This window comes from Ambystoma mexicanum, chromosome 11 (assembly GCF_040938575.1).
Source record: "Ambystoma mexicanum isolate Mex_15411 chromosome 11, UKY_AmexF1_1, whole genome shotgun sequence".
Taxonomy (NCBI): Eukaryota; Metazoa; Chordata; class Amphibia; order Caudata; family Ambystomatidae; genus Ambystoma; species Ambystoma mexicanum.
The window spans coordinates 757,310,135-757,336,867 of record NC_090934.1 but is presented as its reverse complement, the minus strand read 5'-3'; the positions used below and the strand labels follow the sequence as shown (position 1 = coordinate 757,336,867).

The 26,733-nt window shown below is 45.3% G+C and overlaps 1 protein-coding gene across 3 annotated transcripts in view; it reads left to right on the top strand.

Annotated features, from left to right (window-relative positions):
* The window catches only part of AMPD3 (adenosine monophosphate deaminase 3), a 144,482-nt gene that overhangs the window by 29,090 nt on the left and 88,659 nt on the right, over window positions 1-26,733 (top strand). For 2 of the 3 annotated variants that reach the window (XM_069623659.1, XM_069623657.1), the window contains exon 2: window positions 13,287-13,512. In XM_069623659.1, the coding sequence (XP_069479760.1) occupies window positions 13,292-13,512 (221 nt within the window). In that variant the 5' untranslated portion in view covers window positions 13,287-13,291. The remainder of the gene's footprint in view (window positions 1-13,286; window positions 13,513-26,733) is intronic. The other variant, XM_069623658.1, reaches the window with a different exon arrangement.

Below are 26,733 nucleotides of genomic sequence, written 5' to 3'. Positions count from 1 at the left end.
TATCTGTAACGCTGCACGCGCTGCAGTTCGGCAGCTCTCTCCTACCTTGCGGTTCCCTTGCAGCCTGAGAATAAAAAGAGTGGACTTTGTGGTAAGTCATCACTGCACAGGGTCTTTCTCCATCTGCAGGACATGGGAGAGGGTGGGGGAATTTACAATAATAATGTGAGGGCACTGATTAAATTCAGCAGGACACGAGAGAGGGTGGGGGAATTTGCAATAAGAATGTGAAGGCACTGATGAAATTCAGCAGGGCATGCCAGAGGCAGACATTATTTATCTCCTGCTTCCACTCGCATTAGATTTATCAACGATCTATTTTTGGGGGCATTCCTAAAGTAGATTTCTTTGGTACAGAGTGTGCCTTCAGTAAGCTCATCGTTATCTGTAACACTGCACGCGCTGCAGTTCGGCAGCTCTCTCCTACCTTGCGGTTCCCTTGCAGCCTGGGAATAAAAAGAGTGGACTTTGTGGTAAGTCATCACTGCATGGGAGAGGGCGGGGGAATTTACAATCAGAATGTATTGACAATGGATGAAATTCAGCTATGAGCTATGGAGAGGGTGGAGGAATCTACAATAAGAATGTGTTGATAATGGATACAAATGGATACAATTTAGCCACGAGGCATGGATAGGCTGGATGAGTTTACAATAAAAATGTGAGGGCACTGATGAAATTCAGCAGGACATGGGAGAGGCTGGGGGAAGTTGCAATAAGAATGTGAGGGCACTGATTAAATTAAGCAGGATATGTACAATAAGAATGTGTTGACAATGGATGAGATTCAGCTATGAACTATGGAGAGGCTGGGGGAATTTACAATAAGGATGTAAGGACACTGATGAAATTCAGCAGAATTGGGAGAGGCTGAGGGAATTTACAGTAAGAATGTGAGGGCACCGATGAAATTCAGCCAAATTGGGAGAAGCTGGGTAATTTACAATAAGAATGTGAGGACTGGGAGAGGCTGGGGGAAGTTACAATAAGAATGTGAGGGCAATGATGAAATTCAGCAGAATTGGGAGAGGCTGGGGGAATTTACAAGTATGTGAGGGCACTGATGAAATTCAGGAGGACACGGTAGAGGCTGGGGGAATTTACAATAGGAAGTGATGACTATGAGACAGGCATGGTATCAAGAGATGACACAGACAACAGATTTCCAATTCAACGGTAGAATCTTTATTAAGTATCAGGATGGTGTAATGCCTAACTTGCCCTATGACTATGGTGGGGATTTCCCTACCTAAAGAAAACTAAGGAAAGTCTGTGTCTGTAACTCCAAATCAAAACTCTGTCTGTGTCAAAACCTATGCTTGCCCTCACATCTAGGGCAAGCATAGGTAAATACACAGGGTGTGGGGTTCTTCTTAGTCAACAAAATAGTGTTCAAAAGTAAAGTCTTGGCTTAAAGTGCTTCTTGGGTTCTCTATCCCGAGTTTTAACACTGTGCCAATTTTTGCTTGCCTTGTTAATGTTCTGCCAGTTCTTGAGGTACCCTTCCCCAAGTTCAATAGATCAGTGTTCACACAAAAAGAAAGTCTTGATGTTCCCTTCCCCCAAGAAAGCGTTTCTCAGTTCCTTCGACTCTCGGGGTTCCCTTCCCCAAGATTTCACTGTAGTACTTACAGTTATTTCAAATGTTCAATACAAGAAAACAATAGGTCCACTTGATCCACCCTCAGGCTTGCTTTATGTTCAACTCTCAGTTCTTCGTGACTTATTCAGAATGTCTTTTGCTTGTCATCATTTAAGGTTCCCTGGTTTAGGCGCAGTTCTCAGATGACACGGTCCACCCATAACAGGTCGAAAAAAAATGGGAACCCTGTGCTTCTCCTTTGCGTACTTTGCAATGTCTGTGATTTTCATAGTGGGGAACTCCCTGGTCTAGGAGCAGTTGTCAGACCACAAAGTCTACCCATTACAGGGCACACACCATCATTTCCCCATGGCATTATTTGACTCCTTCACAGGCTCTTTTGCTTCAAGTTCCTAACTTCTCACATTTATGTTCTCTTTGGTTAGTGTCACACTTTTCTGCATCATTCTTTTGTTTCACCATAGATTCCTAGTTATTTCTCACATTGGTTATTTTCAAACTCAGGTGTTTGTTACATTTTTCATCTGCTTTTGTTTTTCTCGTAGTGCTTCTTACATACAGTCTGACATTCACTATGCCTGTTTAACTTCAACTGTATATTTGGTTTTCTGTATGCCTTGGTTTTCTTCAAATAGCACTTTTATTTTTTTAATTTGTTTTTATTAGTTTTTAACAGAAACATTTCACATTATATAATACACCATTGTTGGCCCATGGTTGCTTAACAGAAACAGAACATGTGATATCATTTTACTTTCACATCTTAACATACATTCCATATCTCTGGGTGTATCTTATTAACAAGAAAACTTTACCCACACCCACCCCCCCTCCTCCTCTTGGTTTAGCACACATCATATGAACGTTGTATTGGTGTGGGAAATACGAAGACATAGTGAACATAGTTCTATTGTTTGGTCGCTCTATCACCACTTAATCTGAATTTTCTTCCATGATCTTCTATTGTGTCTTGCATCTTGCATCAGGTAGGAATCGGAGGTTGTTGCGAGATATTTATTTTTGAAGTCCATCCATAAAGTTTTGCATTGCGCGGCTTTGTCGTGTAGGGAGGTGGTAATTGTTTCCATTGAGTAGATGTTTGAGGCTAAATTGATCCATTCGTTCTTTCCCAGAACAGTTGTGGATTTCCATTTGATCACCAGTAAGGCCCGAGCCGCCAATAATAGTTGGGGGGTCAGTCCTTTAACTCTGATCCAATCATCTTCGTCTCTTTCTAGCCCAAATAGTATTAAATAGGGGTTGGCGTCTCTTTGAATACCATCTATTTCTTTGATCCACCCCAGGACCTCGACCCAGAAAACTTTAATGTGCGGGCAACCCCACCACATATGCCAGTAATTGGCTATTTCTCCACATTTTCTCCAGCATCTTCGGCTCATTGTTTGGGACATTTTGGAGAGTCTGAGGGGGTTGTATTGCCACCTATGTAAGAGTTTGATGGCGTGAAGTTTGTATTGACTGGATATGGAGGTTTTAGATGCCGCTCTACACATTATTTCCCACTGGCCGGGGTGTATCTCTTCCCCAATGTCTTTTTCCCATCTATTTCTCAGGGGGTCCGTGGATCCATCTCCTGCCGCTATTAATTCTTGGTACATTGCAGATATGAGGCCTTTCATTTTGGATTTAGAGTCTAAGAGTTTCTCGAATGGGATAAGGTCTCTTTTAAGTTTGTCCTTCCATTCGGGTTTCGTTAGCACGCCTTTTAGTTGGATATACTGGAATGTGGATAGTGTGCCTATACCCAGGGCCTCCATCAGTTCTGGTAGAGTGATGAACAAGTCTTTTCTCTGCAATTGCCCCACCCTTTCCAGGCCCGCCTCATACCATGATTGGAACCTTGCTACGTTGGGAATGTGATAGTTTATACCAGGAGACCATAAATGGCTGAGCGGGCCAGGTAGTGATTCTACGCATTTCTTTGCCTGTTCGCCATACACTCCATATGGTGCTCAATATGGGGTGGCCTTTGATTCTCCGTTGTACCCTTTTATGTGGGGTCCATAGCCACTCCGATACTGTAGCTGGGGATAGATAGCGGTTGTCCATTTGCACCCATTGGAGGTTTTTACAATCTCGGAGATGTGGGATTAGAATGCGTAGCTGGGCGGCCTTGTAGTAAGTTCTTGGGTCGGGGAGCCCCACTCCTCCTTTGTCCTTGGGAAGTGTTAATGTGTTGTATGGGATTCTCGCTTTTTTTCCCTGCCAGAGGAATCTTCCATGATCTTTTTGGCCTCAATAAAGAACCCTTTTTGTATCTCCACTGGTAACATTTGGAAGGGGTACAGGAATCGGGGGAGGCATACCATTTTGACAACATTAATTCGCCCTAGCCAGGAAATCATGAGTTTATTCCATTTTTTAAGATCGGCTGCGAATCGCGGGAGAAGTGGGAGGAAATTGGCTTCTTATAGGTCATTCAGGGTTTTAGTAATCTGTATGCCCAAGTATTGCAATGTGGTGTGTTCAATCTTAAAGCCTAGTGGGAGGAACCTGGCGTCATTTTCTTCTGCGGATCCCTGGAGGGGGAACAGTATGGATTTGGTCCTATTCGCTTTGAACCCGGAGAATTGCCCATATTCGTCTATTAGCTTAAGGGTGTGAGGGATGGATTCTGAAGGGTTAGTTATGTGTAGGATGAAGTCATCTGCATAGAGTGTTACCTTATATTCTGTTGCCCCTAGTCGCATTCCCTCTACTTTAGGGTCAGCTCTAATTTTTTGTGCTAGGGGTTCTAAGGAGAGTGCAAAGAGAATTGCAGAGAGAGGGCATCCCTGTCTAGTCCCGCGTTTCAATTCTAACCATCTGGAGTATTCTCTGTTTACAAATATCGACGCATTGGGGGATGTGTATATCGCCTGTATTCCATTTCTAATTCTCGGGCCTATTCCGACCTTCTGCAGGACTGTTCCTAGAAATTCCCACTCTACTCTAGCAAAGGCCTTCTCTGCGTCTATTGATAAAAGGGCAGGATCGCTAGGGAGGCTATGCGCTGCGTGGACGAGGTGTAGTGTTTTACGCATGGTATCCGGCCCTTGTCTCCCCAGTATAAACTCAACCTGGTCAGGGTGTATTAAGTGGGGCATTAGTGTTTCCAGTCTTGCAGCTAACACCCTAGGGTAGATTTTGGCATCAAGATTAAGGAGGGAAATAGGGTGGTATGATCCACAGTGTTTGGGTCTCTCCCATCCTTGGGGATCACCGTTATCAATGCTCTTTTGAAGGAGTCTGGTGCCACCCTTGTCTCTATTATCTCATTGAATAGTTCTGTTAGGAAAGGTGTTAGTTGCTCATTAAACGTTTTATAAAAGCCAACAGTGTAGCCATCTTCCCTTGGAGATTTGCCCAGGGTTAACCTTTTCATTGCATCTTGGATTTCCTGTTCAACAATTGGAGGGTCAAGGAGCTTGGCTTCTGCGTACGTTATTATAGCACTTTTAATTCAGTTTCATTATTCAGTATCGTGTAGTTTCATTCAAGCTGCAATTCTCATTCAGTTCAGTATTCAATATAGTTCCCATTTACTTAGATTTGTGGACCGTTACTTGCCTGTGGTAACCTGTGAGTGCTCTGGTCTTCCTGTGTCACTTGCCACTTACCGGCTCTTCGCGTCTCTTCTGTGGCGGCTCTTGCAGCTCCCGCTCGTCTTCTCTGCAGCCGGGAAGCAGACCGCCTCTGCTCCACTTACTTCCCGGGCACTTCTGTGCACTCGCCAGCGTTCTGAAAGGACGCGGACCACGTCCCTCCTTGTTCACAGCTATTTGATAGCCTCCGCTGACCACCTTTGCTTTCGAGGGCTCCTGTTCCTGCAACCACCACGCGATTTGCTCGCTCTAAGTCCTGCAGGTCCTCCGGGATCATTGCCAGCATTTAGACCTCTGGGTCTCGTTCCACCGTGGCGGCTCTCCTCATGCTGGTGTGGGCCTCCTCCATTTATACACCCGAGCCCTATTAAGTAGCCCCAGGTGTGAGCCGTTGGCTTGTCTTTCCTGACCATAACAAGCCCAATCAATGGGACATGCCTGACCTTCAGTGTGGCATACCTTCAAACACCTCTTCATAATCCCAGTACTAGAGTGGTGTTTGTAATAGGAAGTGTGCATTACTCCCAGTTGCTTCTTCCTCTTCTCAGTACTTGCAGGGTACTCATAGGGAAAAACAGGGCATGAATGGACATAGCCCATAAAGGCTGAGGGAAGGGATAGTACGTCAGTATCAGGAAAGGGGGATACCATGTCTTGGCATCCGGCCCTCTCTTCCCAATCCCCAAGGACCCTCCACCGAGGTGATCCTCCCTTGCTTGTCCGCCCACAGGGTCTGGATCCAAAAGTGATGGCCCTTCCCTTGCCACCTGAGCAGAAGATCCTTGGAGAGTGGTTGTGAGAGTACCTTCAGGTTTCCCGCAGGGCACTAATTAAATTCAGCAGAATTGTGAGAGGCTGGGGAATTTACAATAAGAATGTGAGGGCACTGATGAAATTCAGCAGTATTGGGAGTGGCTGCGGGAATTTACAATAGGAATGTGAGGGCACTGACGAAATTCAGCAGAATAGGGAGAGGCTGGGAGAATTTACAATAAGAATGTGAGGGTACTGATGAAAGTCAGCAGAATTGGGAGAGGCTGGGGGAAATTTACAATAAGAATGCGAGGGCACTGATGCAATTCAGCAGAACTGAGAGAGGCTGGGGGAAGTTACACTAAGAATGTGAGAGGACTGATGACATTCAGCAGAACTGGGAGAGGCTGGGGGAAGTTACACTAAGAATGTGAGGGGACCGGTGACATTCAGCAGAACTGAGACAGGCTGGGAATGTTACACTAAGAATGTGAGAGGATTGATGACAATCAACAGAACTGGGAGAGGCTGGGGGAAGTTACACTAATAATGTGACGGGACTGATGACATTCAGCAGAATTGGGAGAATGGAGAAATGTACAAAGAAGAATGTGAGGGTACAGGGTGAAATTCAGCAATGAACTTGGGAGAGGATGAGGGAAATTACAATAAGAATGGGGAGGCACTGATGAAATTCAGAAGGACATAGCAGAGCCTGAGGGATTTTACAATAAGAATGTGTTGACTAGGGATGAAATTCGGCTATGAACAATGGAGAGGCTGTGGGAATTTACAGTAAGAATGTGAGGACTGGGAGAGGCTGGGGGAAGTTACAATAAGAATGTGAGGGCAATGATGAAATTCAGCAGAATTGGGAGAGGCTGGGGGAATTTACAATAAGTATGTGAGGGCACTGATAAAATTCAGGAGGACACGGTAGAGGCTGGGGGAATTTACAATAGGAAGTGATGACTATGAGACAGGCATGGTATCAAGAGATGACACAGACAACACATTTCCAATTCAACGGTAGAATCTTTATTAAGTATCAGGATGGTGTAATGCCTAACTTGCCCTATGACTATGGTGGGGATTTCCCTGCCTAAAGAAAACTAAGGAAAGTCTGTGGGCCTCATTCCAAGGCTGGCGCAAAGGGATTACCGGCACCGGTAAGGACACCGGTGCCGGTAATCCCTTTGCACCCTATTCCTGGTTCTACCAGGCAGCCTTAGCGGGGAGCAAATAACAGTACCGCAAATTGCGGTATCGTTATTTGCACCGTCCCCATTCCCATTCAGCCCTATGGTGTTCAAATGGGAATGGGGAATGGTATTTTCAATGGGGGCTTGCCGGTCCCGCAAAGGTCCGACTAGATCAGTAAGTCCCCATTGAATGAGGGCAGACTCGGTACCGTTATTGGAGGCAGCCATGGCGCTATTCGCGCCATGGCCACCTCCAATCTCGGAATGAGGCCTGGGCCTCATTACGACCCAGGCACTAATGGGTTAATGGCACCGTAAAAGGCTGCAGCGCCGTTAACCTAATAGCGCCTAATTACGAGGTCCCTTTGCGGGACCCGACCTTAACGGCTGGTGTAGACCAGCCGTTAAAGTAGGGACCCGCAAAGGGACCTTGGTGCTAATTACGGTGCCGCAATTTGCGGCACCGTACTTAGCGCCTTCCCCATTCCCATTGAGCCCTATGGGGCAAAAATGGGAATGGGGAAGGGCCATGGAGGAAGCGGGAATTACCGCCCCACCAACCTTGTAATGGGGTGGTTATTCCCCCTTTCTCCATGGCGGAGTCGGTAACTTATCGGCATGGACCATGGTGCTAATAGCACCATGGTCTACCGCCAGGGTCGTAATGAGGCCCCCTGTGTCTGTAAGTCCATATCAAAACTCTGTCTGTGTCAAAACCTATGCTTGCCCTCACACCTAGAAACAAACAGGGTGTGGGTTTCTTCTTAGTCAACAAAATAGTGTTCAAAAGTAAAGTCTTGGCTTAAAGTGCTTCTCGGGTTCTCTATCCCAAGTTTTAACACTGTGCCAATTGTTGCTTGCCTCGTTAATGTTCTGCCAGTTCTTGAGGGACCCTTCCCCAAGTTCAATAGATCACAGTTCACACAAAAAGAAAGTCTGGATGTTCCCTTCCCCCAAGAAAGCGTTTCTCAGTTCCTTCGACTCTCAGGGTTCCCTTCCCCAAGATTTCACTGTAGCACTTATACTAATTTCAAATGTTCAATACAAGAAAACAATAGGTCCACTTGATCCACCCTCAGGCTTGCTTTATGTTCAACTCTCAGTTCTTCGTGATTTATTCAGAATGTCTTTTGCTTGTCATCATTTAGGGTTCCCTGGTTTAGGCCCAGTTGTCATACGAAACGGTCCACCCATAACAGGTCGAAAATAAAAATGGGAACCCTGTGCTTCTCCTTTGCGTACTTTGCAATGTCTGTGATTTTCATAGTGGGGAACTCCCTGCTCTAGGAGCAGTTGTCAGACCACAAAGTCTACCCATTACAGGGCACACACCATCATTTCCCCATGGCCTTGTTTGACTCCTTCACAGGCTCTTTTGCTTCGAGTTCCTAACTTCTCACATTTATGTTCTCTTTGGTTAGTGTCACACTTTTCCGCATCATTCTTTGTTTCACCATACATTCCTAGTTATTTCTCACATTGGTTATTTTCAAACTCAGGTGTTTGTTACATTTTTCATCTGCTTTTGTTTTTCTCGTAGTGCTTCTTACATACAGTCTGACATTCACTATGCCTGTTTAACTTCAACTGTTTATTTGGTATTCTCTATGCCTTAGTTTTCTTCAAATAGCACTTTTAATTCAGTTTCGGTATTCAGTATAGTGTAGTTTCATTCAAGCTGCAATTCTCATTCAGTTCAGTATTCAATATAGTTCCCATTTACTTAGATTTGTGGACCATTACTTGTCTGTGGTACTCTGTGAGTGCTCTGGTCTTCCTGTGTCACTTGCCACTTACCGGCTCTTCGCGTCTCTTCTGTGGCGGCTCTCTCAGCTCCCGATCATCTTCTTTGCAGCCGGGAAGCAGATCGCATCTGCTTCACTTACTCGCCAGGCACTTCTATGCACACGCCAGCGTTCTGAAAGGACGCGGACCACGTCCCTCCTTGTTCACAGCTATTTGGTAGCTCCTGCTGTCCACCTTCGCTTTCGAGGGCTCCTGTTCCTGCAACCACCACGCGATTTGCTCAAGCTGCAGGTCCTCTGGGATTATTGCCAGCATTCAGACCTCCAGGTCTCGTTCCACCGTGGCGGCTCTCCTCATGCTGGTGTGGGTCGCCTCCCTTTATACACCTGAGCCCTATTAAGTAGCCCCAGGTGTGAGCAGTTGGCGTGTCTTTCCTGACCATAACAAGCCCAATCAATGGGACATGCCTGACCTTCAGTATGGCATACCTTCATACACCTCTTCATAATACCAGTATTAGAGTGGTGTTTGTAATAGGAAGTGTGCATGACTCCCAGTTGCCTCTTCCTCTTCTCATTACTTGCAGGGTACTCACAGGGAAAAACAGGGCATGAATGGACATAGCCCATAAAGGCTGAGGGAAGGGAGAGTACGTCAGTATCAGGAAAGGGGGATACCATGTCTTGGCATCTGGCCCTCTCTTCCCAATCCCCAAGGACCCTCCACCGAGGTGATCCTCCCTTGCTTGTTCGCCCACAGGGTCGGGATCCAAAAGTGATGGCCCTTCCCATGCCACCTGAGCACAAGATCCCTGGAGAGTGGTTGTGAGAGTATCTTCAGGTTTCCCACAGGGCACTAATGAAATTCAGCAGAATTGTGAGAGGCTGGGGGATTTACAATAAGAATTTGAGGGCACTGAAGAAATTCAGCAGAATAGGGAGAGGCTGTGGGAATTTACAATAAGAATTTGAGGGTACCGATGACAATCAGCAGAATTGGGAGAGGCTGGGGGAATTTACAATAATAATGTGAGGGTACTGATGAAAATCAGCAGAATTGGGAGAGGCTGGGGGAAATTTACAATAAGAATGTGAGGGTACTGATGAAAATCAGCAGAATAGGAAGAGGCTGGGGGAATTTACAATAAGAATGTGAGGGGACTGATGACATTCAACAGAACTGGGAGAGGCTGGGGAAGTTGCACTAATAATGTGAGGGAACTGATGACATTCAGCTGAATTTGGAGAATGGAGAAATGTACAAAGAAGAATGTGAGGGTACTGGGTGAAATTCAGCAATGAACTTGGGAGAGGATGAGGGAATTTACAATAGGAGTGTATGGGCAGTGGATACAATTCAGACTTAAAGGTGAAGAGGCTGGAGACATTTTCAGTGGGAAAATGACACACGGCTTGCTATTTTCAGGGTGTTGCCGATAACATCAGTCCAGAGAGAAAGTGGCAGAAATAATCCTGTTAATATAAAAAAAAATAGCAAATGATAGAACTCTGGGGAACATTGACAATTGCTCTGCAGCATTAGCTTAGTTTTATTAAGGGCCAAGGGTTTGGCTTTGGCGACTATGAGTCTGGGGAGTGAGGGTGGAAAATCCTTTGCAAAATAAGACTGAAGCAATTATACTAACACTGAGCTTTCCAGTGGTTTAGAGCAGCGAGAGAAGCAATCTAGTGTAAGATCCACCGAGCAGTTATGGATTACGGCAAGTTCCTATAGAACTTTGTGGTGATACAGAGGAGGGACTCCTCGGGGATATGTATGGACAGCAGGGAGCTCATGAGGCTTGTGATCCTGAGAAGGAAACACAGAGTTGGTTAGTTTCAATTGTGCATCAATGGACAGAGCCAAAGGACCAGCGGTAACCCTGGAGGAGAGGATGATGCAGGATGCTTTGGAGAATCTCACTGCATGGATTTACGTGTAGGGAAAACACTGGGGTAGAGGAGGAGCAAGTAAATGGCCCTGCCTATCAATCCATTCACACCATTTTAATTTTTAATGTTTATTAGTCAGGGCCTGGAGTTATCATGTGTGTGAGTGATACGCTGATCCCATGGGCTATCCCAATCTGTGCCTAAATCCCTCTGACCATGTGGTTCAGTGTTTTCATTTGACAGTACATGTGAATATATCATTTTACGTATATCTTTCTCTTCTGGCCAGCATTATCGAGTTACTTCTTATCACCGCTCCCTAAGAACTTGTCCTGCTTCGTCAATATCCAAGTTAACTGTTGAGGACAGGATTTGACAACTCAAGTTATTGCGATTCTAGGGCATTTCTAAAGAGAGGCCTCTGAGTCCCTCCCATAGTAAGACTTGTCAAACTCATGCTGAGAGTGACATGGATATGGAGTTAAGATACTGGAAGGAAGCTTTATTTTTAAATCAATCAAAGGCGGGCAGGGTTGGCATTTTCTTTCTGGGACCATGGTTATTGTATTTGCCACTTGAGATTTTTATTTGCTGAACGTCATTGATTAAAGAGGCAATAGAATCTCTGAAGGTTTAATGACACAAATAGATCAGGGAATAGGCCAATGAAACAGATTTTGGTGAGGAAGTGTGGGTGTCACTTTGTAGCTTGGTTGGGAGATGCAGAAGGAGAAACATGAAGTGGGACAGAGCAGCACCTGACGACGATCATACTCAGGGAGGGTGTTATGGTGATACGTAGCACAGAAACATCTTTTGTAAAGTTGTAGAAAGCAAGTGACCAATAGAGTGGCAAACAGGAGATTGTCGTTGTTAATGTTATATGTTGTAGTCAGGGTGTTGAGCGCACATTCAACGAGCGGCACCAAAGTCATGGTGGAAGCTGAAATCCCCTTGGACGGTAAAGTGGAGATGGAGGATATTGAAAGGCGTGACTTAACGTTTGATATGAAGGTGTGCATTAAGAGAGGTGCCCAAATGAACTTGGTGAGCCAGAAACTACGATTAGAGAAGGTGAATGTTCAAGGCTTGTGGGCAAACAAAAACAACAGCACCACCAATGGAATGCTATGTTTCGTGCCTTGAAACACTTGTGTATAGGCGCGTTATAAATGCCATATCATATAATATCATACCACAGCATCCCTGTGTGCCAGCCCCGTGTGGGAGGGATAAAGTACAAAATATGCTATCCCTCTGATGGTACAATCCTGGCATGCTGGCTAAGATCTGTACTACCCCCCTGATGGCACAGTCCTGGGAAGTTAGCTAAACTCTGTACTATTCCTCTGATGGCACAATCCTGGGATGTTGGCTAAGCTCTGTACTATTCCTCTGATGGTATAATCCTGAGATGCTGGCTAAGCTATGTACTACCCCCCTGATGGCACAATCCTGGGAAGTTAGCTAAGCTATGTACTATTCCTCTTATAGCACAATCCTGGGAAGTTAGCTAAACTCTGTACTATTCCTCTGATGGCACAATCCTGGGATGTTGGCTAAACTCTGTACTATTCCTCTGATGGCACAATCCTGAGAAGATAGCTGAGCTCTGGACTATCCCCCTGATGCCACAATCCTGGGAGGTTAGCTAAGCTCTGTACTGTTCCTCTGATGGCACACTCTTGGAAAGTTAGCTAAGCTCTATACTATTGGTATTGTTTATATAGTGCGGTATTGTTTATTTATATAGCGCCTATACACAGACAAGTGTTTCTAAGCGCTCAAGGGGGGGTGGGAACATGGGGAAAACAACAGTCGCTCAGAGCCCTTGAAATTCTGAGAAGATAATAGTCTGCACAGGCAGAGTAAGTGCGTAAAATACATTTAACAGTTTGAGATATAGCAAATAGGCCTGACAGCGATTCTGATCTTCAGGCACAGTGCAGGCATATCATGCAAGTGCACAGAAGGTCACAGGGAGGGGGGGGGATACGTGCCCCCGGCAGGCGGCCAGTCAGCAAGCTGTAAGGAAGGGGAAGAAGAGAGGGAAAGAGCAGAGAACTAGGTTAGAATGGTAGAGGGAGAGAGAATGAGGAGGAGAAGAGGAAGGTCTTTACGATTTGGAGATGTGGCATATATAGGAGAAACCTTTTAATTGTGATACGTGTTCTTAGAGCTGTAAGATATGGCATATGTATGTACGAAGCGCAGTGGCTAGAAGTAGCGTTACTGTCTGTTTTGTTCACTCTTTGACATCAATTATGTGTGATCACTTTAAAAAAGCAAATGTAACAGTAGAAGTGTAACTGTCATGAGTGAATCCATGTTTTGAACTGTTTATTTCTTTGAGGGTTGTTTCAGAACATTCTCACTGATTGACTACTCATTGTGGAATACCTGTTGAGGTAGATGTGACCACTGCCTACAATATTTGTGTGTGTGTCGTGCGCAGAGTTCAGTAACATGTGTTTTCTCTTCCTAGCAGACATGCCGCGACAGTTCCCAAGGCTTAGCATCACAGAAGTGGACGAGCAGGTGCGGCTCCTGGCAGAGAAGGTTTTTGCCAAAGTCCTCAGAGAGGAAGACAGCAAAGATGCCTTTTCCTTGTTCAGTGTGCCCGAGGACTGCCCCATTGGCCAGCAAGAGGCCAAAGAAAGAGAACTGGAGAAGGAGATGGCGGGGCAGAAGTCTGCGGAGACAACCAAAAGGTGGGTAAACTGGTCTCTACCCTCATATGCAATGCAAGATTAGCAAATATTCTGAAATTTAGCAGAGCTAGTATAGGAGTTCAGCAAACACAAGGCATATCACTGTTCACACCCCCGCTGGTCACTAGACTGAAGCACAAGGTTCCCTTCTTGCCTTCAGAGGTGGTGTTTTTGAGGAATAGCCCGGATGATGGAAAGACGCAAGAGAAGTCTGAAGGCTGCGGTCAGAAGTGTTCTGGAGAGTGGTTGGATGTCAGTCAGATATTCAACTCGGTCCCATGTCATTTCAACGAAGGACATTGCTTCAATGTAATTTACTTCGTTGAAAATACTTCAGAAATTTACTTGGAATTTGTTTTTGGGGGATCCCCCATACCCCTTCACTGTCATGACCCCACTAAAAACCCCTCCCCATCCCCCTTTTACCACTTACCCCAAAATAACATGTAAAATTGGAAGTATTTTCATAGTAATTTCCACAAAGTAAAATACATCCAAGTATTTTACTTCGTGGAAACAACAGTATACGGTTTAACGCTCCCTACAACCCATCTTCAAAGAACCCCAGGTGATACTGACTGAAAGAGAAGCCTCCACCCATGGTGACTATTGGGTGTGAGGTATTGTGAAGTGTAGGGCTCTGTTAGGAGGGTCAGAGGTTGGACATTTCTGTGCAGTCTTAAAAGGAAGCCCTGTGTGATGTTGTGAATTCCTGAGCCCCCTATAGCTTTGCACCTGGAGTTGTCCACTTAGGAAAGGACCTCTTCTTGCACAGAGCATCATAGAGGACAGCAGAAAGCTCTCCTTTTTTAATGAGAATATGTAATATGGCTTTGCACAATCAAATCCCACCCCTGGGCCCAGAAGGTGTGCTACCATTTCAGTTCAGTGCTTACATCACACCGTCCTTGTGAAGATGTTCACATGATAATATGGGAACATGTTTCACCCGCATGCCCTGGAAGCTTTAGTCCGGCAGCAGGACTTTTTCTCCGCCTCAGGTGAAGTGGCAAGGACTTGCTTGTGTACCTCATTAGGAAAAGCAGCAGGAGAATGGCTGCTGATTGATCGTTGGAGCTTGAAAAGCTACGTGACTTAGGTGGAGTGCCTTTGTTTATATTTATATCTTGCTTATCTGATGAGCTACTAAGATAGCTGAGTGAGTTGGTTGCTCATTGATGAGATCTATGTTTGATCTGCAGGTCTAAAGTCTGAATTCCGAAAGGACAACACTGCCTTTCATCCTTAGGAGGTCGAGAAATGAGTACCATACCATGAGTAGTGGTTGGGCAATAATAGTTGTATATAAAAAAAAGCTGTATGTACAACATTTTGGCTAACGTGCTATATAAACAACACATTTTTATTATTCAACATCACTGGAAAACCGAATCCATCACCAAGTAATCCAATATGCAACCCCTGTTAGTAATTGCATAGACAGGGTTTATTTCCATACAGTTGTGTTGAAACGAACAGGAAAATTGGCATAGTATCCCAGTCCCAACAATGTGACCCCGGAACACAGAAATCTTGGGGTTTTATATAGGTTTGCACAATGAGCCTTATACAGAGGAGTTGATACGATGCATTTAGTTGGTTACATTAGCAAAGAACTTCCTAATGGCACATTCTCTGGCCTTGGGAGGCATGGCTTTACAACGCCTTTCAAGACCTATTCAGTTCCACTGGACCTACCCAAGTGATGTAAGCAACCACTTCTAGTGGATCTGTCCATTACACATAATAAGACCCGATCTGCCATCTAGCACCCACGTGATTCCTGAAGCAGTTCTCAGGCAGCTCACTCACCTTCATTGGTATATGGAGAGTGTGTTATTGGTCTCAAACCGAGGCCAACGGTATGTACGCACTGCCGTACAGGGCTTTATGTGCGTGAGATCGAGTCAGTTCTATTACCGCACCACATTCCTATACATGGATGTGGTCACCGCATCACCTTCTGGTTATGGCAGTCCTCTTACTCTGTCCGCGGCTCAAGTACCTCTGCGCTCATCAGAAATAAAATGCTGTTGGCTTTGACAGGTTGCATTCCAATTCTGGGACTTGCATACTACTTTGGTGGGAGTGTCAGGAGGAAGGCAGCAAAATGGACTCCAGACCAGAACGGTGCGGCAAGTGTGGCGCGAAATGTGTAAAGTGCGATGCAGTTGTGCAGGTGAAAACGAAGAAGGGAAAAGGGCCAAAAACTAGAAAGCTTTCTTTGTGTCTTTTTTGTGCTTAAGAGGCAAGTTGACAGAATTATAGAGACGATGATTGGGGCATCTGTAGAAAAGATGGAAACTTGCCATCTAAGGTCTGGCGAGACTACTGCAAAGAATCCAGTGAGTAGTTAAAGAAATAAAGCACTGTTTACATTGCACACAAATGTATCAATATATTCATCACATGTTCTTTTCCCGTGGCTGCAACCACCAACATTAGAATAGGAATTCAAAAAAAAAATTATATTTTACAAGGACATACATCAGTGAGCATGCGCTGACTGAACTAACTTTCCAGTAACACTAGTATTGTAGGGAAAATTACAGAGATGTCTTTGGAAGAAGCTGCAAGTGTACTTAGTCCCCCGGTAAGTATAGAGCTAGATTTAATTCAGAGTAAGAAGGCGGCAAAGGGTTAAGGTAAGGGAGGGGCAAAAGTAGGACAGCATAGTGACCACCAGATACTGAAGCATGTTGAGGGAAGCTGACATAGTTGGCGTCGCGCAGGAAATGTAGATCAACGTGTTGGGAATTAGAATGAGGCGCGTCGGCAGGGTTGGACTCACATGTTGTGAAGCATCGAAACGTAGAATAACATGCAGATAAAATAATGCTGTGATGCCAATCCTCAGGTGGATCAATCAGCATCTCCCAGCCATAGAGTCTCCCATGGCGAGGTAGTTACGCTATTCCAATGTATGACATATTTATAGAAAAATGACAAGCTAAGAGAAATGGTCCGTTCACGGTAAGGACCGCCCGTGAGGAAGCCCATGTCCAAATGAGCCGTAGACAGAGGAGGAATGCAGGGAACGTTTTTCTTGAGTAGTAGATGTCAAGTAGAGCCCTTCCCCCACCGAGCTAAGGATGACCCTGTAGTAACAAATGCATGAAATTAAAAAACATTAACATTGTGAGCATATGCAGGGCATTTCAGAAGAATTTCAGTTACTCCCTATTTTGGAAAGCTGGTAGTAAAAGGATTTGTAGGGAGTAAAAGTGGTTTTCATTCCAGCTAGTGTATATTTACGCAAGTAAAATTGGAATCTAAACATTTACTGTAGCTAGCAATTCTGAAATAATAATTTTTATCATACATTCCATCTGAGCATCTGGCATCACTATAGCAGAATTGACCTTTGCGGATGGTGCTGCTCATGTCATTGGTTGGAAGACATCGCCTGAATAGTGCAGGTGGCATCAAAGCATACCTGTTCCTCCCTATTTTTCTTTGTTGGGGTCATTGTCCTGATTTGAGGGAGTACATTAGCGGTTCTGTGTGATTTCATCGAAGAGATTTGGTCGAATCCAAATCCATCTGATTTTTTTTTATCTTTTAAGCCATTTGGCTGCAAATATATGCAGGGGGAGAACCCCCGTAACCCCACCTTCCACCTCCTTAATTATTACCCTTACCCACCCCCCATATATATTTGCAGCCAAATTCGGCCAAAGAAATTAGATGGATTTGGATTCAACCAAATCTCCTGCAATGAAACCTCCCTACCCCACATAAGGCACACACACCGCATACCTGGAGCCCTGGGCATAGGCGTGTATAAAACAAATAGTAAATCGACAGAGGACACCGAGAGTTCAAACACATTTCGTACATGGACACACTTTCCAGAAGAGATCACAATGATGGGAATGTGTGGTTCAGGGATTTGGAGATCAGAAAGCGATGCCATCTGAAGCCGCAGCCGGTGATCGCTTTTATACCACGCCTGTACGGAAAGTCAGCAGAGACAACCAGGCATGTATTATCCTTTCTTCGCATGACGCCGCTAAACCTGCCGCACCACCGCATTTTAAAGCGATGTTGGAGATTCGTGACACTGCTATATTGAAGAATGTGCTTTTGTGCTCTTGTTAGCAGTATGTCAAGCTGGACATTGCAAGCCAACCACTAAATGTGAAAAGGCTGTAAAGTAGAACCAGAGGTCAACTTATGGACGCATTTGTTGTTGGTTTCACTGGACGCAGATCAGCTACAATCCCCTAAGTGACACTAGGGGTCATCACGAGTTTGGCGGTAACCCTTAAATGCAGCGCTAATGCTATTACTGCTGCAGTTAAGGGTCCACCAAATCATGGGTTTGGCAGGATTTACCCCCAGCTCTGTGCTGGGGGCAAATCCGCTGCAAATTTGATGATTTTCAGCGCAATTACCACGCAGTAATATCGCCGACGGTAGTCGTACCAAAAATTCCCCACTGGGCCCAATGGGGAATTCCCGTTCTGCCAAACCCATGATCCGGCGCTAATACCGCCGGACCCATTGGCGGTAGCGCTATTAGCGCGTGCGGTATCCCGGCGGGAATACCACTGGGATACCGCCCAACTCGTGATGAGGCCCACTGAATGGAAAACACATCTATTGGGACTGCCTCCACAGCATTTCCACAAACGTTGATGGATCCTGTGACAGATCCTCCCCCCCCCAAAATGTTGAGGTACAGACATACTTCGTGGAACGGTTTGTGCCTGTTTCTCGAAGCAGCCAAAAGTGTAAGCATCTCAAAAGGGCCTTTAAAAAGAAAATGAGATCTAAGAATACACATCAGAGGCTCTATTGCTGCCCTTCCCGCTCACAATGGCAGGGCAGTGACATCCGCTGCAGATTCCTTTCAGACCAATAACTTGGGAAGATGCTCTGAATTGCCCCGCCCCCTGCCCTCGAGTCAGTGTGCACTTTGTTGCCAATTTGTCTTAGCTGCCAGGCTATTATGCAAGTCTATGCAAAAAGGGACGAGCATACTGGTCCTTGGCACTGAAGGGTGGTGTTTTGATGGGTGTCTGTGACTCTGCAACACCGCCAACGAGCATCTCTTGTTCAAGCAGCTGCACTCAATGTGTTCTTCTAGTGTCTGCTTCATTGCAATGTGCTATGGCAAAGTAACCCGGCTTATAGTGCAGAAGAATGGTTATGTTTTGGTAAAAAATGAACACTGGACCATAGACGGGGAACCAGAGTATTACTTGGGATGTTTATTAAGCCGGGTATTCACACTTTGTTATTGGTCGGCAATAGATGCCCTCAAGCACATAAAAGGTAAAGGAAGGGATGGCAGCAACACACCATCAGCTTGAGCAAGTAAACTGCCAAGTGATATTTTCGTTACATTATATTTCATTGGGGAACAGTTGCACAAAGAACGTTTTGAAGCACCGTAGTCATGTTTCATTGGCATCTCTAGTACATGTGAATAAATATTAGTCTCGTGTGCGGAGGAAGAGGCTCCAGTCCACAGCAGTTCCTGTCCAATCCGCGGGGCATGTTACTCCCTCCCACGTATGAACTGACGTATCTGCTCCAGTCGAGTAGAGAAAATCATAGCTAGGAAATGTACATGGCTACGATAATATCACGCACCCCTTCGAGCAAAGCAGCCATGAATCTAAGGCAAATGTCTACTCCCCGTCAAACTCTACCACACTGCTCCAGATGTCCAGGAACATCTGCTTCTCAGCTTTACTGTCACTCTCTCCATAGTCGCTAACTTCCCAATCTCATCCCTCCAATGTTTGTCGCTTTCCAGTACAGATGATTGTAGGGTCGGCACGCGTCACTTCCCTCCCCATGCCCTGGTCCCACCCCCGCCCACCCAAGACTACAACTCCCGACATTACAATGATCTTTCCATCTGATGGGGCTCTTTTTTGTGCACAGTTCCCTCCTACTACATGTTGTTTCAGATTGTCCTGGGATTTCACCCTTGCACTACAGCCCAGGTGTGGCGGAGGTTATGCCATCCTAAAAATGTTAACACAAAAAGAGATTAACTAAAAACACGGTTGAAACAAAAGAAAAGAGTTGGGGCAGCTGCTCCGGACCGTGCAACGAGGATGCCGCTGGTGGAACAGTGGCTACGGGAGACACTCACTAATGCAGAATGTTAGGAGAGAAACATCAAGCTTTGTAACTGAGGCTAATGTCCTCTGCTGACCCACTGTTTACAAGGGCACGTCAACATCTCAATGTGACAACACAGCAATAAACCCTGAGTTGGGGCATTATTGCCTGATCATGGCCCAAGTTACAGGCCTAGCGAAGCGAGGCCCTCAACTCCGGCCCAGTTCTATGCTGTCCAGGGTTCCAATAGCATATTTTTTAAAGTTGTGTGCATTACAGCCATTTCACAAGTTTAAAAAAGTACAGGAGAAAATGGCTAACATCAAAAAAATGGATAAGAGAACTCCTTTTCCCTTTCCATGACGGCCATTGAAATGTGGGGATTATACAGCCCAGAAGGGTGTTTAGCAAGCATGGCGAGGCCAGGTGAAGGTACATGGATGCTTGGGGGCACCTGAAGAGGGAGGGGAGAGTGGGTGTTGGGGCCCCGTGAGACAAGGGGCGGTGTCCTGGCTTGGAAGGTGGGCCACACCACGAGGCATGGCAACATACCGCGCTCCCTGATTGGATGGTGTCACAGGTGGTCTCTTAGGTGGCATAGGGAAATATAGGTATGGCATGCTTCGTCATGTGTATCGACTGTACCAGATTTAGCCAATCAATGACATCTGGCCAGTATAGAGTTGTTTTGATGCAGTTTCAGAACATATTGCATTACATGCCTTTTGCTTTGTTGCACCCTTCCCCCAACTGTGGAATTTTTTCTAGAGGGTTCGGTTTATCAGGAATAACAATTTTCTACTAGGAGAGACTGGGTTGCCGAAGTATATTGACATATGCCAAGTTGACCCACTTTTCACCATTTGAGTCCCTAACTCCTCATTCGGGTCTTCTCCACTTTTCTCAAAGCAGCTTTTGTCGTCCATTAGGCGTGCCTATGAACTTTCAACTTGGAGAGGCCTTGCGCTTTCCCAGAGATATCCTTTTCGAATCCCAGCCTGTTTGTCGGTCTCTGCGTCATGGAATGGTAATGATGTATTTATTCATATAGAGTTTACGCCTAAGCGCTTTACATCAAACATATTTACATCCAATTTCACCCAACCACAGTTGGTACTAATTTATCGACTGCGGAAGGATGAAATGCTGAGTTGGCCTTGCCAGGATTCAAATCTGCGACCTTTAAATCACACACGGATCACAGCAGCGAGCGCTAAAACCACTGAGCTATCTTGCCAGCATGTGCATGTCATTGCATCCATTTTTTGCATCCCGGATATATAAGTGGTCACATACTTCCCTATTAGGCAGCCCGTAGACACCTTGCAGGCTTCTGAAGTATTGTAGAGCCACCTTCTCTTTTGATATCATTTAGTGGTTGTCCTCTTTCTGTGTCCTTGCACCCCATGAGGTTTGTTTGTCGCTGAGGTACATATTTAGGTTGTTCCACAGGCGAGTAAAAGCCCTTTTCTGTTGCGCTTATAAACTCAATGTTATAAATATTAAAACTTCTTTGCCTAACCTATATCACGCTTAAAAACGTTTTTTTTTCATTTAAATGCAACAGTTGATAAAGCGTTTGAATATGTTTGAAATATTTTGTGTGGCTTAAGGCTACATAACCTGGGCATTTGTCCATGCTTATACCAACATACTTGCTTATTCCGTTCGCCACCCTTGCTACCCCACAAAGGAAAAAGGTGCAGAATGAGACATTCTTTTTTTGTTGGCATAAAAGGCTGCAGATTTATTTTCACAACATTGATAATAAATACAAGATTCAAAACACTGCAAACCAAACTTTGTGAAAAAGGTTCTGAAGGTGCAGCGACCAGCCGACTGTTCCGTGTCCAAACCTTGCTTCCCCCTTTCCCAACCAAGTCCACTATAGGCCAAAGCTCCCCAATCATTCTTGTCTGAACCCCCACCTGTTCTTGCAGGGGGGAGGGAGGAGGACACTGCCCAGTTATTTGCGCACCTCCTCCAGTTACACTACATCGTCACCTCCATTCCTTTAGATGAAACTAGATGCAGGTGGACTGAGCCCATGTTGGCCAGGCACCTCTGCACTTGTCCTGTCCCTTGAATATACTTGTGTAGTATGGAAAAGTGCTACAGTGGACTCTGCAGCGTCCCCTGCTGCCCCACTTGCTGTGCAGTGCAGTTCGGCCTTAAAAGCAACTGTTTATGCTAATAAAAGAAAGTAAATGGGTGATGTCACTTATGCTCGAATCAGATGATTAAAAGGCGCCCATCCATTAACAGCCTACACAGTGAGTCATAAAAGGTAAAGAAATCACACCTCACGTGCAGCAACAAGCCAATGGTGTGACTTGCACGGAAAACAGGCAGCTCAACAAAGTAGTGTTTCGGGGAGACCTCACTGAGCAACGACTCGATTTCCATAGAGTACAAATGCAGCTTCAGTTCCTCTCTCACTATTACTGGCTACTCATACACGAGTTGCACACCTCCCACGTGCCAGAGATGCAGCCAAGCATTTTGCTTTGTTGCTTTCTTTGAAGGCAGAGACTTTAAGGTCAATTCGCAAAGCCCCTGATGCATGACTCGGATTTGCATGCAAGGCAAGAGTCTGGCTTGAAATAGCAGCAAGAGACTCCCTGGAAATAGCCTCAAGGGACTTTCTGAAAATATCAGGACGAGACTGGCTGGACATAGCCTCAAGAGACTGGCTGGAAATAGCAAGACACTGGCTGTAAATAACTACAAGCGGCTGGCTGAAAATAGCCCCAAGAGACTGGCTGGAAATCTCCTCAAAAGACTGGCTGGCAATTGCTGCAATAGACTGGCTGGAAAGAGACTGGCTGGAAATAACTGCAAGTCTGGCTGAAAATAGCCTCAAGAGACTGGCTGGAAATAGCAGCACGACACTGGCTGGAAATAGCCTCATGTGACTGGCTGGAAATAGCCTCGTGTGACTGGCTGGAAATAGCAGCAAGAAACTGGCTGGAAATAACTGCAAGAGGCTGGCTGGAAATAGCCTCAAGAGACTGGCTGGCAATTGCTGCAATAGACTGGATGTAAATATCAGCAAGAGACTTGCTGGACATACTGGAAGAGACTGGCTGGAAATAGCCTCAAGGGACTGGCTGGAAATTGTTGCAATAGAATGGCTGAAAAGAGCCTCAAGAGACAGACTGTAAATAGCAGCAAGTGACTGGCATGAAACAAATGCAAGAGACTGCTGGAAATAGCCTGAAGAGACTGGCTGAAAATGGCAGCAAGAAACTGGCTGGAAATAGCAAGCGACTGGCTGGAAATAACTGCAAGAGACAGGCTGGGAATAGCCTCAAGAGACTGGCTGGGATTTGCTGCAATAGACTGGCTGGAAACAGCAGACAGAGACTGGCTAGAAATAGAAGCACAAGACTGGCTGGAAATAGCCTCAAGAGACCGGCTGGTAATTGCTGCAATAGACCAGCTGGAAATAGCCTAAAGAGATTGGCTGAACATAGCAGCAAGAGACTGGCTGCAAACAGAAAGCGACTGGCTGGAAATAGAGTCAAGAGACTGGCTGAAAATAGCAGCAAGAGACTTGGCTGGAAATAGCAGCAAGAAACTGGCTAGCAATTACTGTAAGTGGCCGGCTGGTGGAATTATCCATACTAGACTGGATGTAAATATCAGTACAAATGTTTTCTTTTTTGGAAAAGAAAAGATTTGGTAAATCCTGACCGAGTTTGATGAGAATGCATTTATGAAAGCTGCTGCCAGGGGAGAGGTACGCATGTTAAGTATGTAGGACCGCTGGGTGGGTACCTCACCTTTAAGCGATTACATAAGACATGAGGCAAGCCTGCGGTTAGCAAGTTCCAATCCTAGCAGGGCTGGCTGAGCTCTTCTGTCCTGTTGACCCATTGTGTGCCATTAAATCGGGTAACAATAACATAAGAGGTGTATTTGTAGAGTGCACGTTCACCCCTAGAGAGGTATCTTGGCACTATTGACAGATAACAAATGTTTATTGTTACCCGCCTTAATGGTATTCATTTGATCAACCTCTGAAGGATGACGGGCTGAGTGAACCTGCTAGGATTCTAACCTGTGACCGTGAGGTCAAACACAGGCCCCTGTAGCCAATGCATTAGCCCACTGAGCCACAGACGCAGCTCAGATGTCGATTATTATAGAGCTGAGCAGAGAGAGGAATTTGGCATGATGCCCTATATTTAAAAACATATTGCTATTGTTATTATTATTGTAAGATTTGTTTATAAAAACCAATTGCACTTTTCATTGGGCCATATCTTGGAGATGTGTTGCTCAGGGCCCTTGAGGGGAAGGTGCACTGGAGGCTGAGGCATCTAAATATCTTGATTTTGAGAGATGTTTATGTGGGGCGCACTCATTATGTGCATCCATTTGCATGTATAAACATAGCAAAGATGCCTCCAGGTCAAAAGCTCTCTGATATGCTACTTTCAGAGAGACATTTACCAATGAACCACTTTAATTGCTCACACATTTAGGACAAATATGTGGCAAGGGACTAGGCCAGAAATAGGGGCAATGAGCATGTGTACAGGCATCACCCAGGGGCACAGGCTCTGTAATTGCATGCGTCTGATGGGATCCATCATTTGTAGATGGGTCGATCCTCGTTTATTGCCAGGTTTTGCCTTGTTACAGAACTCTTAAAAACAAATAACAAAGAAGTCCGCAATTTGAAATATTAACCCTGTACGATATCATAACTTTCGAATATAACATTTGCTTCTACCCAATACCTACGGAATAAGAATCTCCTAGCAAGCTTCTATGGCCTAGTTAGGTGAAGATGACAATGATGAAATGTACCCCCAAGGGGCGGACTGCCACTGCCCCTCGCTGCATTACCGCTCATCATGCAGAATACATGCCCCAGTGGGCGATATAGCTTCCCGTTCCCTAAGAGGAGGGGGCAGTGATCACGATAGGCATAGCCTCGACTCGAGCTAAAAATGAGTCAAACTTGGAATGTTATACTGCTTGTCTAATCACGACACAATCGCGTCTGGATGATGGGGAGAAGGCATTCAAGCTTGAGAGGTGATACTTCTTAGATTCTGTTCCCTGCTCCAAATGTTGCACCAGATAGTGCACTGTACAGCTCTTCAGTGTGTCTAGGTGCTTCTCTCACTGAGGGGAAGCAAGGGTTGCAGTAAGCAAGACAGTAACCGCACTACCCTGTCATGCACGAGCTTAATGCGACGTGAAGGCATGTTCTGAGCTAGAATCGTCCTCTTGGTGGTGCATAGTGATTCAGTGACTTCTTTTCTTCTTTGCACCCGCTACCACACTGCCCTGGTGCAAATTCCGTAGGGAACCAGGTACACATGACTTCTACTGGATCCAGCTGCTGGCATGGAAGCTTTAGGAATCTACTGAACTCTACGAAGAACATTTCTGTTTACTCCATTTGCCTTCAGAAATGGTTGATTGCTACATTGTTATACAGAACAAGTATAATTGCCCCTATATTTCGCTATTCATATGTTGTGAAATGTCCCAAAACACCATTTGCCAAAACATGCTCCAGTAGAAGCCAACTGGTCTACTAGAATTTGACATGAGTGAACACGAATAGTTGCATACGAAATGTGACCTGTCAAAAGATGTAGCCAGCTGAGGCCGTTTGGAAATCTTCCTCTTAGTTGCAATTCTGGCAATACCTGGCAGTCTAAAACTGAGCCAGGTTGCTGTGACCCTATAGAATTTGAACGTGCCTGATGCCATGTTTGACAAAAGGCCATCTGTGAGGGCTAGACTAGCCTAAGCTTTATGTTTAATAATACAAGGATGTGGGTAGCTTTGTCTCTGAAAATGAGGTCTATTAATCAGATCCCCCCATCATAATGCTACATGCTAGAAAATCATAGTGCACAGATGTCTAGTGACACCTGTCAGCAGCTGTATCATGGTTTGGTAATATGGAAGGTATAAAGTGACATGTGCGTTCCTGCAAGCAACTGTTGGGACCACAAGTTCAGTAGTCAGGATTTGCCATTTAACTGTGGGCAATCCTGAGCCTAAATAAATGATATAATTGGGGCCCCCTGCATATGGTGGCAGGTGTCAAATCTAAACCCACAGTTTGGTTATGACATCGTAATCTCCGGGACTCAATAATTATATTGGCCAAAAACTATTTATAATATGATATGATAGGTTATTTATGACATGCTTAATACCCAGAGGTTTCTAAGCGCGGACCAAGGGGATCGAACCTGTGTTGCTCCGTGTCGTCTTCCTTCCAAGGTGAGCATGTTGCTGCTGAGCTATCCTCCCGAGACTAAAGGACATTTGATGTCAGCTTGAATTACTTGTTACATTACTGGTCAAGGGCTACTGTGTATTCTACACCAGGGGCTGAGTTTCACCCAAAAAAAACAATTTGGGCTTGGTCCTAGCAAAAGCCTTGTCTTCCCAGGGAAAGGTTTATCACCTCCCAGGATGGCAGGAACTGTCCTCAGGGAACAGGGAGAGGGCTAGTGCTTCAAACAGCAGGCAATAGCAGGCCTGGGGATGTTACACAACATTGTTTATTAAAACAGACCTTTTGATGTAGGCAGAGCAATTAAGAGGTTGGAGTAGAGTAGCTCAGGAAAGAACGAAAGAACTTTCAAGTTAGAGAGAGCTTTCATACTCTTGGATTTTCCTTTTGATGTCAAACTTCCTATCCCCCTATTTCCCGTAGACAATGCATTCTGGTCATGAAATCACCAGGCAAGAAGAATCTGAAACAAGAGTCATGATTGGACCCCTTACAGAAGACTAGAAGGGGATCAATCCACTATAGTCTTTTGCCTATGTAATGGGGGCAGGGAAGACCCTCCCACCAGTTGATTAATCATAGGGCAGTTGATGAAGGATGCATCTGGAACCTGGTTGAGAGTGTATTCTGCTCAAAAGTCCTCTGCCATAGAGGTGAAGACCAAGATCTCCAAGGAACAGGGTAGCTCTTCTCCCTAAACATCTGAAGTGAATGTTTGGGGTGACTGCTGGCTGGACATGACCTACTGCAGCTGAGACCACTGGTCCCCAGGAACCTGCCCAATGGAGGTAACAAAACCCTCCAAGTGCTCTCTACTTACCAAAATGTTCAGAAACACAGAGGAAATGACCTATTTTGTCTCTGGA